General features: G+C 47.2%; 1 protein-coding gene, 1 long non-coding RNA gene and 1 pseudogene across 9 annotated transcripts; all 3 read right to left on the bottom strand.

Moving 5' to 3' along the window:
• Positions 1-982: 982 nt before the first annotated feature.
• On the bottom strand, positions 983-9,135 carry LOC119312219 (annotated as a pseudogene).
• Positions 3,524-4,710, bottom strand: LOC119312221. Its single transcript, XM_037587953.1, has 4 exons — positions 4,633-4,710; positions 4,343-4,524; positions 4,073-4,251; positions 3,524-3,997 (listed from the first exon to the last, which is right to left on the bottom strand). Exons 2-4 carry the CDS (start codon positions 4,372-4,374, stop codon positions 3,897-3,899), a joined length of 312 nt encoding a protein of 103 aa, XP_037443850.1. The 5' UTR covers positions 4,375-4,524; positions 4,633-4,710; the 3' UTR covers positions 3,524-3,896.
• LOC119312223 lies at positions 4,820-8,080 on the bottom strand. Of its 8 annotated transcripts, none has more exons than XR_005151271.1 (8): positions 7,959-8,080; positions 7,588-7,865; positions 7,259-7,347; positions 6,857-7,159; positions 6,498-6,773; positions 5,192-5,815; positions 5,012-5,100; positions 4,820-4,877 (listed from the first exon to the last, which is right to left on the bottom strand). It is a non-coding gene; the product is annotated as an uncharacterized LOC119312223 (long non-coding RNA). The 8 variants fall into 8 exon arrangements; XR_005151274.1 differs by having other exon boundaries at positions 5,221-5,815; XR_005151272.1 differs by having other exon boundaries at positions 5,012-5,461; positions 5,743-5,815.
• Positions 9,136-12,122: the final 2,987 nt, after the last annotated feature.

Below are 12,122 nucleotides of genomic sequence, written 5' to 3'. Positions count from 1 at the left end.
GATTGTAATTGACCCCACCTCATGATTTTAACTGGGCCATGTCAGCCCGTAACCTCCTCTCCGTGAGAAATGCCCCGTAGATGTACAACACTGTCCAACACTGAGAGTCTGAGACTCTTTGTCACACACTCACACATCACATACCCCGCTTGCTTATGCCAAGGAACAAAGATATAGTATCCTTGGGAGATGCATCTTCATCTTCCTCATGGGCACTTGGATTTGATCCGCTTCAACAGCTCTTTCAAGTCCGTCGACCAAAAATACTTCCTCCGGAATATGTCAATCAACACAATTGGATTTCTGAAATGTCAATGGTACATTGACGCTCCTGGTCTTTATGACGGTTAATATGATGTCGTCGCTGAAATTATTTTTGCTTCCTGTCATAGCTTTCAGTCTCGCCAGAGAGGTAGTAGATATGCTTCCTGATGTGCTGTTATGTGCCACATCCAAGTAATGGAGTCTGGACAGACTTGTGGACTGCTTGGGAAGGTGATCAAAACATGTCTGATCGCAGAACCCATGTCTAGGCTTGGCATTTTCTCATACATCCATGTAGAGTATGTTGCGAGAAAGGTCAAGAAAACTTGACGACGAGACATTTGGTGGAAAACATGGAATTTACATGACAACTTGTTATTCTTCGATACTAGAATCGACAAGAAACAACCAAACTGAACACAATATGTGATGGGGACCCTATGTGATATGGATAGCCATGTACTATCCTCTCGGCATCTTGGAAAATCTCGTGTCAGCTGATTGTTGAATAAACCATTCAAAACATGGGCATGAAAAAAAAACCTAGGACAGATAAAATATAGAGAAACAACAAGTTTACTATAAGTGTGTGGTGAATGATTGTTCCTTCATTTGTTTTAAGAAAAACTCGGACTTGAAAAAACAGATTCAGGCAGGCAAGAGATTACACTGAAAGTACTTAAAAGTTGCATACTTCTTCATACACGGAACCGCCATCGAAAAGCATCAACTGTTGCGGCAGTTCCTCAATTCCAGTAATACACTACACATAAAACCAGACATAGTTCTTATGACATACTCCCTCCTTTCGCAAAAAAAAAAAAGAGACATACTCCCTCCATTCCATGATACTTGTCGTTGTTTTAGTTCGAAACTAAAACAATGGCAAGTATTATGGAACTGAGGGAGTAAAATTTAGACTGTGTTACATGAAACTGTCCTCCTTCCAGCTACAGAACCTGAGCTTTTAACAATTTTTACTAACAGCAAAGCAGTGCTCTGCTCTGCAAGCGAGAATAGCCAGTGAATGCAGCCATGGAATGCGCAAGTAATTGACCGTGAAATAAACCACATAGAAGATACAGACACATTAAACATGTTGTCTCTGTATCCTATTGTTGCACATAACATAACACCTACGAAACCATATACGTACACACAAGACCATAAAATCCAAGGGTTCTGAAATGCAAGAAAACCCTCACAATGCCTCGTCTTTGAAGTTCCTTACCATGGCGGCCTTAATAATGACCACTTGCACATAGGTCTTGTCATACAACTGATCAAAAAGCCGAAACCACGCAACCCTCCATGTTTTGCTGAACAGAAGGATGCAGAACACAGTCCACAGGCCCATCACATGCCCCGCGCTTATGCCAAGGAACAAAGACGTTGCATCACTGAATGATGCGTATTTGTATTCTTCATGGTCACTTGGATTTTTTCCATTTGAACAATTGTTGGGAAGAGGATGTCCACAGAGCTCATGGTTGCCGACGTATATATACGGATTGTTGAGTGTCTGTAGCTGCCTCCCCGAGGGGATTCTTCCTGATAGACCATTGTAGGACAAGTTTAGCCAGCTGAGAAATGTGAGGTCAGATAAACCTGGGGGGATTCCGCCGGCCAAACGATTGTAAGATAGGTCCAGAGATTCCAATTTCCTTAAGGCGCCGATACCTTCCACGATTCTTCCATCTAGTTGGTTGCCGGAGAGATTCAGCGTCTGAAGTCCCTTGAGAAAATATAGCTCCTCCGGAATATGTCCAGTTAAACTGTTGCATGACAGGTCAATCAGCACAATGGGGTTTGCAAAATCAAGGGTGTATTGACGCTCCTGGTCTTTCGTGATGGTCATTATGCTGTCGTCATTGTAGTTATTTTTGCTTCCTTCGGATTCACCTGTCATAGCTTTCAGTCTCCCAAGAGAGGAAGGTATCCTTCCTGATATGTTGTTATGTGCCACATCCAAGTAATGAAGACTGGGCAGATTTGTAAACTGCCTAGGAAGGTGACCATAGAACATGTTTGATCGTAGAACGAGCACTTCTAGGCCTGGCATTTTCTCATCTATCCATGTTGGCAAACTACCAGAGAATACGTTGCGCGAAAGGTCAAGAAAACTTAACCCTGGGGCATTTTGGAGGAAATCTGGGAATTTGCCTGACAACCTGTTATTCTTCAAGTCTAGAATCGACAAGAAACAACCGAATTGAAGACAATATGTGACATTGGGACCAACGGATCTCGATGTAATATTTTCTGGGCATCTTGGAAGATCTCCTGTGAGTTGATTGCTGGACAGATCCAGTTCCGTTAACTCATTCAATTGACACACATATGATGGGATGGTACCTTCGATATGATTGCTTGAAAGATGCAACTGACTGAGTAGCGGAGCTGTGAGATTTGCTGGGAGCTTCCCTGACAAGGAATTTTTTGAGAGATCCATTACTTGAACCGACGGTAGATCCAACTGTGCTGGAAAGGCCCCAGTCAGTTGATTCCTTGACAAGTACAACCATTCAGCGTGGGAAGAAACAGTCCAGAACCATTCAGGCAAGACATCACTTATGCTTGCGTTGGAAATATCAAGCCGGGTTATGCCAGCTTGCCATCTCAGCCATGTCGGGAATTGAGGACCAAAGTTACATGATCTGAAGTATCCTGTATCCAACCTGAACGGTGGAACCCAGTTGTCGTTTAGATCCAGTTTCAGAGAGTTGTGTGAAAGGTCAAGATATTTTAAACTCACCAGGTTTGCAAAATGTTGTGTTGATAGCACGCCACTGAGCTTGCTCAAGCCCAAGTCCAGGTAAGCCAGATTGCCAAGTGCTCCAATCCCGGCAGGTACAGGGCCAACCAGCATGTTCTGGTAGAGGTCAAGATGGCTCAGACTGGTCAGATTTCCTATCCAATCTGGCAGTTTCCCGGACAAATTCGCTCGTAACAAGTACACTTCACGCAATGCACTCCATGAACACCTTGGTAGTCTCTCCGTGAGTTTTGTCAGGTCCCCGTTGATATTCACCCAGTCCAAATTCAGCACCTGCAGATTGCATAGCTTTTCCAGGTTTGCCGGGATGTACCCGAATAGTTGATAGTTGGCACTTAAATCAATGACCTCAAGGGAGGACATGTTGCCCAGAGCATCAGGAAGAGGCCCTGCTGGCCAGTCACACCCTCCGAGCTGAAGCTCCCTGAGGCCAGTAAGATCCCAAAACCAGTTGTGTTGGAGTGAAGTGGCAAATGAATTGTATGACAGATGGAAAGTGCTATTCTGAGCTCGAGCTCAGATGCACTCTATATCCTACTCGTTCACAGCCATCAAGATTCCCACCTTCCCGTGTATAGTCATATGTATTTCAAATAGTATATACTGTATATCCTATTTCCAGGCCTGGCCCACCTACCTACCACACTTAATGGCACGGTCGCCGTCCTGCTCCAACCGGCTCAGCCGATCGTGTAATATGGGCCACGGCTCAGCCATGCTGGCACTAACGGCATCCGTCAACACCACCTACTTTATTTACTGCAGATCACCAGCCACCCCTCCATCCTCCAAAGTCCAAATCCTTCCTTCTCTCCAACCGAGGCGCAGAGAAACCATATCGGCGGCCATGACTTCCTCAGCTTCTTCCTCGTAGCACGGGGAGATTCTCCCGCCCATCCCATGTCTGGAGTGTGGCGGCATGGTCGTCACCTTCGTCTCCAGGGCCGGAGTCAGGTTCTACAAGTGTGTCAACAAAGATGTAAAATTTCAGATCCACCCACAAATTTTATTGCTTTGCACCACTAGACTTACCCTGTGTCGCCCCATGCTCGAAGGCTGGACTTTGTGGATTCATGATATCCAACCAAACGTACCTGCCAGAGCTTAATCGCCATGGCCTTACGCAGCCGCATGGATTGCAGCGCCCTCGCCGGACCAGCACTTTCCCGGCGGCACCCAGATCGAGCACCAAGCGGCACATGTACCATTTCCTGTGAACAATTAAACCCAGATTCATATATTATGCCCTTGGGTGGCCGTACATCAATTTAAGACAAGCACAAGCCTTACAAATGTACTTACTTGTCGAGGTCCGATCTTGTGCAGCGCAGCATCCTGTCGTAGAAATGAAGCACATTCCCAGCATTGGGTTCATCGTGTTAAGCCCAACCTTCCTTGGAAACTTATCACCCATCTCGCCTTTCACCTCAAGCCTCAGGTCCCCTACTTGCAACCTTAAATTCCTCGACACGCGGCTACATACCCTGCTTGTGATACCACCCACATTAGATGGAAGCACAATAGGATGGCCAGCTTACGTCCATACTTACGAGGAGTGTCTATCTCATAAAAAATGTCTAAACTAGACTTACTCCTCGCCATGCGATCCACTTCATTTCTAGTCTGGGGATGCTCCCTGCCCTGGAAGAACCACCAATGTACGCCTGTCCTTCAAAGCAAAGTTGTGTTTTAGTGAATTTTCAAACTGCATTTCAAAAAGCTCATGCTTATAATTGGGTTTCAATGTATGAACTTTTTTTAGTCCGTCTAACAATGATACTTGCCTGCCAGCAACGAGAACTCTCATTGCCATTTTGACCAACCTGAGCAGCTGCATCTACAATTGACAGATCAGCTGAATTAGTATAAGCATAATTCAGAATTGGGGTACTCTTTTTACTTGAAATTTTTTGTAACTGCATGCCATCCATGATACAATGAATATATAATATACTTTGTTTACTATCATACCTCTACAACCACCCACCACGGGGCTTTGTTCTCGACCTCCTGAGTAAGGTTTCAGTTTGCTGTCACACTGGCGATCTCCACTTCAGTTGCTGCAGCAAAACGTAAATTCCTTAGTTCATTCATGTCCAACACATGGCCACCATGTTTTACATCACACCATATTTGATACATCATTGCAACCTCCCGGTCTTCTTCTTTTGGATCATTACTTTTATCATATATTTCTTGATATTTCTTCGTGACATCTTCATCTTCCTTCTCTTGCTCCCTTAGCTTTCTGGCGGTCTCAACCAGCTTTGCGTGCTCAGGATCATCAGAAATGTGAACAACCAGCTTTCTGGCGGTCTCAACCAGCTTCGTCGTTGCTTTCATAGTCAGAGATGTGAACCCGGTGAACAAAACCCGTATTGACATTCACAGCCAGTGCACAGGATGCTATCTCCATCCCAACTGCAAAAAAGAACACAAAAATAAGCTTACAATTATAAGTTGCTACTGCATGTAGGAAATCAGTAAAAAAAATATTTTTTTTCATCTGTTCACATTCCATATCCAGCTCTGCTGCAAGTTGCCGAGCAAACTGAACCATCTAGATGCACGTCATCTATCGGCTCAACCTTTTGCACAACATCACCATCTTCAGAACCTTCTTCTTGTTTTACTGATGGCATGTTTGTGTTCAAACTGCCCGCATTAGTATTCAAACTCATTACCTCCCGTCCATTTTTTACCTCGTAGGACACCCTGCACCATTTCTCAAATGTGCTTACGCGACTGCTAGGACCAGCGGCACCAATTCTCAACCTGACAGGATTTCACAAATGACTTATGTCAAAGAAATTGTTTGACTGCTCATCTAATTGCATTTCGCAAAAACTAACTCACGTGAAACCTAATTAGATGACATTAAACACTAGGAGGCAGGAGCATCCACTCAAGTCATATCATAACATGGTTTACTTCCACACCAAAAATTCAACCAACACTGCTCGGCCACACACAGCCTGAAAATATGTTTACTTATTTATAGCACATTCAGTTTCCCCTTATTTTTAAAAATTTAGTTCTTCATATCACATATATTTACTGCCTTCTCAAAGGCGCTAGCGCGGGTTCGGCAAGGTGTCCTGCTAGGACCAGCGGCACCAATTCAACCTCACAGGACTTTACAACTGAGTTATGTCGAACAATTTGTTTCACCGCTCATCTAATTACAGTTCAGAAAATGCTAACTCACATGAAGCCTAAATAGATAACAATATCCACTAATAACATCCAGTCTGATTACTGCCACACCAAGAATTCAACCAACAGTCCATGGCCACACACAGCCTGAAAATACGTTTACTGAAACTCTTCATAGCACACTCAGTTTTCCATTGTTTTTTAAAATTCAGTTCTTCCTATCACATATATTTACTGAAATTCTTCATAGAACATAGCACCAAAACATCAGAGAACAAGTTTTAAAATCAATTCGACTCACCTCTTATTCCAACCAGGAGCCTGGGGATTCATCTTCCCCGTGGTGAGCTCAGAAGTCGGAGGCGAGCTGTCTCTTCTCACTGCTGCCGCTTCAGCCGCAGTACAGATTCACCCATATCCGGACATCGTCGCCAGTCCAGTCGCCACGCAGATCCGCCCATCGACGCTCACATACGTGCCCTCCGGCAACGGCACCTCCACCAGCGTTCGCCTGATGCCGTCCGCCAGCGAGGCTTCCGTCAGAAGACTCTCTTCGACCTCCTAACTCAACGTGGATCTGTGCAGAGAAAAAAAAAATTGAGACCCTGAGCTCCACTCTTCAAACAGCACGCATAGCTCGGAACAAAATCGCACTCATACCACCTATTGGCTGCATGAGAAACTCCATTTGAGTGGCGCTCGCCTGTTCTTCCACTTCTTCCCTCTCTCCCTCGTCACGTAGCAGAAATGGCGGCAGCGGTTGGGAAGAAGACTATGGGTCTGCATTTTTTTTAGGGAATGACTATGGGTCTGCATTGATATCGGCATTGCCGCCCTTCACGGAAAGCGACTTATCCGGGCCATTGATCAGATGGAGCAAAACGATTCTGGGCCACGGTCATTGCCTTCGACACGACCATCTATAAACTTAAATACCCAGGATTGAAGAACCATTTGGTTTAACTGAAAATAAAAAAATCTTATTCATTCTACTGGCTTCAGCAAGACAGGAAACCAAGCAACTGCTTGTTCTAATGGTTGGATTTCATCCTTATAACTTACCCCACAGGCAAATCTGTAGCCTGCAGCAGCAACAATAACACAAAGCAACTGCAACCATGTTTTCTTGTTCCAATGGAAGGTTTTTCAGCCTGAGAAACAACTTTCACATTCAGCTATGATTTTAACTACTTACAGGTGCATGAAAACTGAATAATGCAAGATCATTTCTTCTACTGGAAACACTAAAATGTCTTCCTGTTCTAATGCCAGTATTTTATCCCCCAAACCTTTTCAAATCCAGCCGTGAATTTAATTGCCCACAGGTTCAGGAACACTGAATGCTGCAAGTACATTTCTTCGGTAAGCACTTCATCCAATCCAGCACTAACCTCTTATTCCATCCAGGCGCACGGGGGTTCATCTTCCCAGTTGACAGCTACGAGCTCGGTGGCGAGCTATCTCTCCTCTCTGCCGCCGCTTCAGTGGCTGCCAAGATCTGTGCGTCCGCTGTGCCAACCGGACGCTCCTCCGCCGGCATCCCGTGTTCCACCGTCTCCTGCAACGCCACCTGATGCTCCACCACCATATCCACCAGTCCACCACAGACGGCTCCGCCACCACCGGCGCCGCCACCAAACTCTCACCCACCTCTACAAGCAAACAGGATCTAAGCCAGGCCAGACCAAATACATTAAAAACAGTTAATTAGAGTCGATACGACCGAAGGAGAAGTGTGCTGAAGAATTAGGGCTCTACATACCCGCGGATAGGCTGCATCAGGAACTCCATGGTGGTCACCGCCGCCGCCGCCGTCGCCCACCTCCAGAGCTCCCAAAATGAGGTCACGTGTGTGGAATCGAAGGCACCAGACCACCCAAAGGAAAGCAAACTTCCCGGCCCACGGGTCAGACGGAAACGCCCAAACTGATCCACGGCCCAACTCGTCAGCGCCAGACGGACTGCCCACCGCGCGTTAAAATGAGCCCCACCACCCCGTCCCTGTCCTGTACGTACTACGCTACAGTGCTCATTTTCCAGTGCACCACCACCGCAGGTATAAAGAAATGGCACAGATCCTGATGCTATATTCAACGCCCAAGATAGCGAGCTCATTTGAGCTCGCGCACACATACTCCGCGTCCATGACAGATCAAGCACCTCCAGATGTGTGAGGTTGGAAGGGGCAGAGTAGACACTGTACTGTTAAGCCCGCAACCGGACAACCGAAGGACCTTAAGATTAGGAAGCATAGTCACTTGGCTGATCCAATTCCTAGCTGATCTGACAAACACTCTGCTCACATCGAGATGAATCAAACCAGAGAGCCGATGCAACCATGAAAGATCGGACACTGAAAGACTAGCAGTATCATCACTAACATCCAGATACCGCAACTTGGAGAGATTACCGATGTGTGGAGGTATCCTCCCTTCAAAATTTGCAAATGAGAGGTTGAGGTGCCGTAAATTGTCAAGAGCACCGATGAACATCGGTATGCTTGTCCGGTTGAAGTAGTTGTGGCTCAGATCAAGGTACCTCAGATATCGCAACCCGGTGATGGAGGAGCTCAGATCACCACTCGATAGCATCAAGTCAGCACTCCCGAGAGCTTGGGCGGTGTTGCGGAGATTGATTCCCACGACGTGTCCGGTGCTCTTGTCGCACCGGACACCCTGCCACCGGCAGCAGTCTCGGCCTCGCCACGAGGAAAGACGGCCGGCAGCGTCCAGGAGGCTTTCCTTGAAGGAAAGGAGCGCCTCCCGTTCCCTTGCGACGCAATCGGAGGTCGATCGGCCCTTTGCATCGGCGGAGGAGGCCGAGGGTGCTGTGGAGGCAAACAGGAGCAAGATCATGGCAGTTGCGGCGACTCTGTGGATAGGATGAAACTGGGTATTAGCATCAGTCTTCTTGAGAGGCCATTTCATCTTCATCCTCCCTCTCTCTCTCTCTCTCTCTCTCTCTCTCTCTCTCTCTCTCTCTCTCTCTCTCTCTCTCTCTCCTGCAAACGGAGCAGCCGTTTTGGTTGGAGTGGTAGATAGAGCTATGGGATTCAAGCTTTTGGTGATGTCGAGCCTGCACACGGAAGTCCGCACACAAGGTGGTCAATGTTGGCGAGCTATAGGCCTACGTCCACTTAATGGTGTCACGTCACTTTTAGTGCAGGAAATTGCTACTCCAAGAACATTAATGTTTTTTTAGATGAACAGGGAGGCAACCTCCCCGGCTCCATTTCTCATAGAAAGAGAACATTAATGTTTTGTCAACTTTCAGCCAGATTCAGATGAAGAATCGACCGAGAACCCGGCTTTCAACTGAAATATTTGATCTAAGAAACTTAGAGCTCATCTACTTTCGACTCCGGACTCCTCAAATTTCAACTTTAATACTGTAGCATACGAAGAAGAATGATGCAAAAGGGAAGAGAAGAAGATGAAAATCCAGATCTTGGCCGGGCCGCCTTCTTCGATGCCGGCGGCGCGAGCGGTGGAGGAGGCTGCCAGAGGGCCGACGCCAAAGTTAGCCGCAGGCGGAGGGCAGCCATCCGGTAGACTGCGCGGCGGGGCGGTCCCGGAATCCTGGCGACGACCGAGAAGACGCCAGATGGACGGCGCGTAACGTTAGGCCCCACACGTAGCCACGTCGGCGGGGACTGGGAAGGGAAGCACATATACATGGCCAAACCTCGGGCCGGGCCGGGCCTAACCAAGCCCGACACAAAAAACCCAGGCCCGGCCATCGGGCCTGTGTTTCTGGGTCCGAGCCCGGCCCAAACACGTAGCTGTTTTCCCGTAAGTGTAGGATTTTGGGTTAGGAACTTGAGAAGCCCGTGTTGTGATTAATCATCACATGATTAATTAAGGGAATCTCCCCTTATCCAACTGCCACACCGTTGCAACCCGCAGCCTACACAAGGCAGCAACTGCCTCATGACGGTTCTCTCCCGAATCGGCGCCTCTCCAAACCGATGCCTGAAGGCGTCTCCCCATGTCATATATATACTTTAAACATTATCAATAAAGGATACAGTTGAATCATTTGTTGTCTCTCTCGATTTGTTCTGTCGATCTCGAACAGCCCGGACATTTTCTTGCACTGCACAACCTTATGAGGTTACTGAAGTGTTCTGTTATGTGTAACAATATGATAATCTCTTTATGGAGCAGAGCAGAGCAGTGGTAGGCGGTAGGTGCCAGTAGTAGTCATGGTGTCGCGGCCTGTTGTCGCATGTCCTGTCCCGGCTCATCAGTCAGCATAAACCAGAACATTTGCCTGAATATACAGCTTTTTTTTTAGAAGGCCTGAATATATAGCTGTGGTGCTTAATTAATTCCATGACAAGAAAGGTTGAAAGCCTACTGAGGATAAGCCTACCACCGTGGCTCCAATGCCCATTGGGCCGTCCCGTATGCACAGGAATACGGGTCCAAATATTTGCTAGTAGTACTTGTCAATTAAGAAGGCCCAGTGCATCAGGTTGGCCCAAGAGCAGTGCATCAGGGTCGGCCCTATTCAGCCACTCCTCCGGCCTGCTGCGTTACCGTGTTGGGCCAGCGCGGAAAACGCGAGCGTACGCACCAACCTCTCCATAGCCTTAATCGATCCAACTTCCTCCACTTAATAAAACTAAAAAAAAAAAACCATCCATCGATCAGGTCTGTGTAGACTAGACGCGTACAGATCCGGCCCCTCCATACGCCTTGCCCTTGCGTACACAGGCGGCGGCGGCAGGGCACCGGCGGCCGGCCGCCGCAGGCCACGGACCCCGAGTCCTCTGGTGATGACGCGATGCATGCGAGCGACGCCGCACACCGTCGGCCGGTCCAGCGCTCCGTAATTTGGCAACCTTTCCAATCTTGAATCTTCGTTTCCATGCGTATCAAAGGCCACAATGGTAACGCCTTTGTCTTGCCGTTCCTACAAACTGCAATGATTAGTCAGTTATGTATAAACTAGTAACAAATAGAATAAACCACTATGTTTCGACAAAGCATGAGACATTTTCTAGGGTTATAACTCCTAAATGCTAATTTGGTTATATTTCATTCATTGTCAAATACAAATACTATAACTTCTAATTAGGTTATATTTCATTTATTCTCAAAAGAAAAGCATCAGCACAGGATGTTCTGGAACACATAAATAGGGAAGAGGAGATTCAATATCACCCGGGCAAGAGAAAATTGATCAAGCGTACTAAAGGTAATTTCTAACTTTTTAGCCATTTAAATACTTTCATTTGGACATTTTATTATGTTCTACTAGAAAGTTTAATTTCATTTTTATCTTGTACATTATTGTGCCCTGCTGTCGGAGGATGTATTCTGGAATTTCAAAATGCAAGACAACCTTTTCAAGTAATTTTGCCCCCTTTTTTGGAATTATAGTAAACATTTTGATGGCTACATTCTGTTTTTACTCACTGCCTTCTATTACATCCGATAAAATGTGCTAGAAGATGTGAAACAAACCCTCATTCAATACATTGCTGCTTGAAAATTTTACTCCTTGTTAAAGTGGTGCATCGGGTAACATTTGCTCCAGCTCCGCCCCCTCCATCTCCATCGCGCACTCGCTCGCTCACTCACGCCCAGCCACGTACGTGCAGGTTCTTACCGCCTTGTCGCCAAGCTTTGGCAAGAGGGTTTATGGCCTGGCCTAGACGCGCACGCGTACGCTCCACGCCAGGCGCTAGAGCACGCCAGCGCAGCCGATCGAGCACGGACGCATCACCGCGCTGGCAGACGATCGACCGAGCGATAACTGTGCTCGGGCGTGTACTGTTAGTCCGTTACCAATGTAATTATGCGCTCGCTCGCCGCCTAGCTGCGCCAAGGGCAAGGGGGTTCGTGGCCGACATGGGAGCACATGCGCGCGCGCGCTCCACGCCAGGGGCTTGGGCACGCGACGCTGGCGCGGACGACCT

Source organism: Triticum dicoccoides, chromosome 5B (genome assembly GCF_002162155.2).
Source record: "Triticum dicoccoides isolate Atlit2015 ecotype Zavitan chromosome 5B, WEW_v2.0, whole genome shotgun sequence".
Lineage (NCBI taxonomy): Eukaryota > Viridiplantae > Streptophyta > Magnoliopsida > Poales > Poaceae > Triticum > Triticum dicoccoides.
Note: the sequence above shows the minus strand (reverse complement) of the source record. Positions and strands in the feature narration are given on the sequence as shown.

Excerpts from the sequence above, each read along its gene's own strand:
- LOC119312221 (XM_037587953.1), bottom strand. The coding sequence starts at position 4,374 with ATGCTGCGCTGCACAAGATCGGACCTCGACAA. Across the intron at positions 4,252-4,342 it reads ACAAGATCGGACCTCGACAA|GAAATGGTACATGTGCCGCT; the intron begins GTAAGTACATTT and ends AATTGTTCACAG. Across the intron at positions 3,998-4,072 it reads CGAGCATGGGGCGACACAGG|AACCTGACTCCGGCCCTGGA; the intron begins GTAAGTCTAGTG and ends ACACACTTGTAG.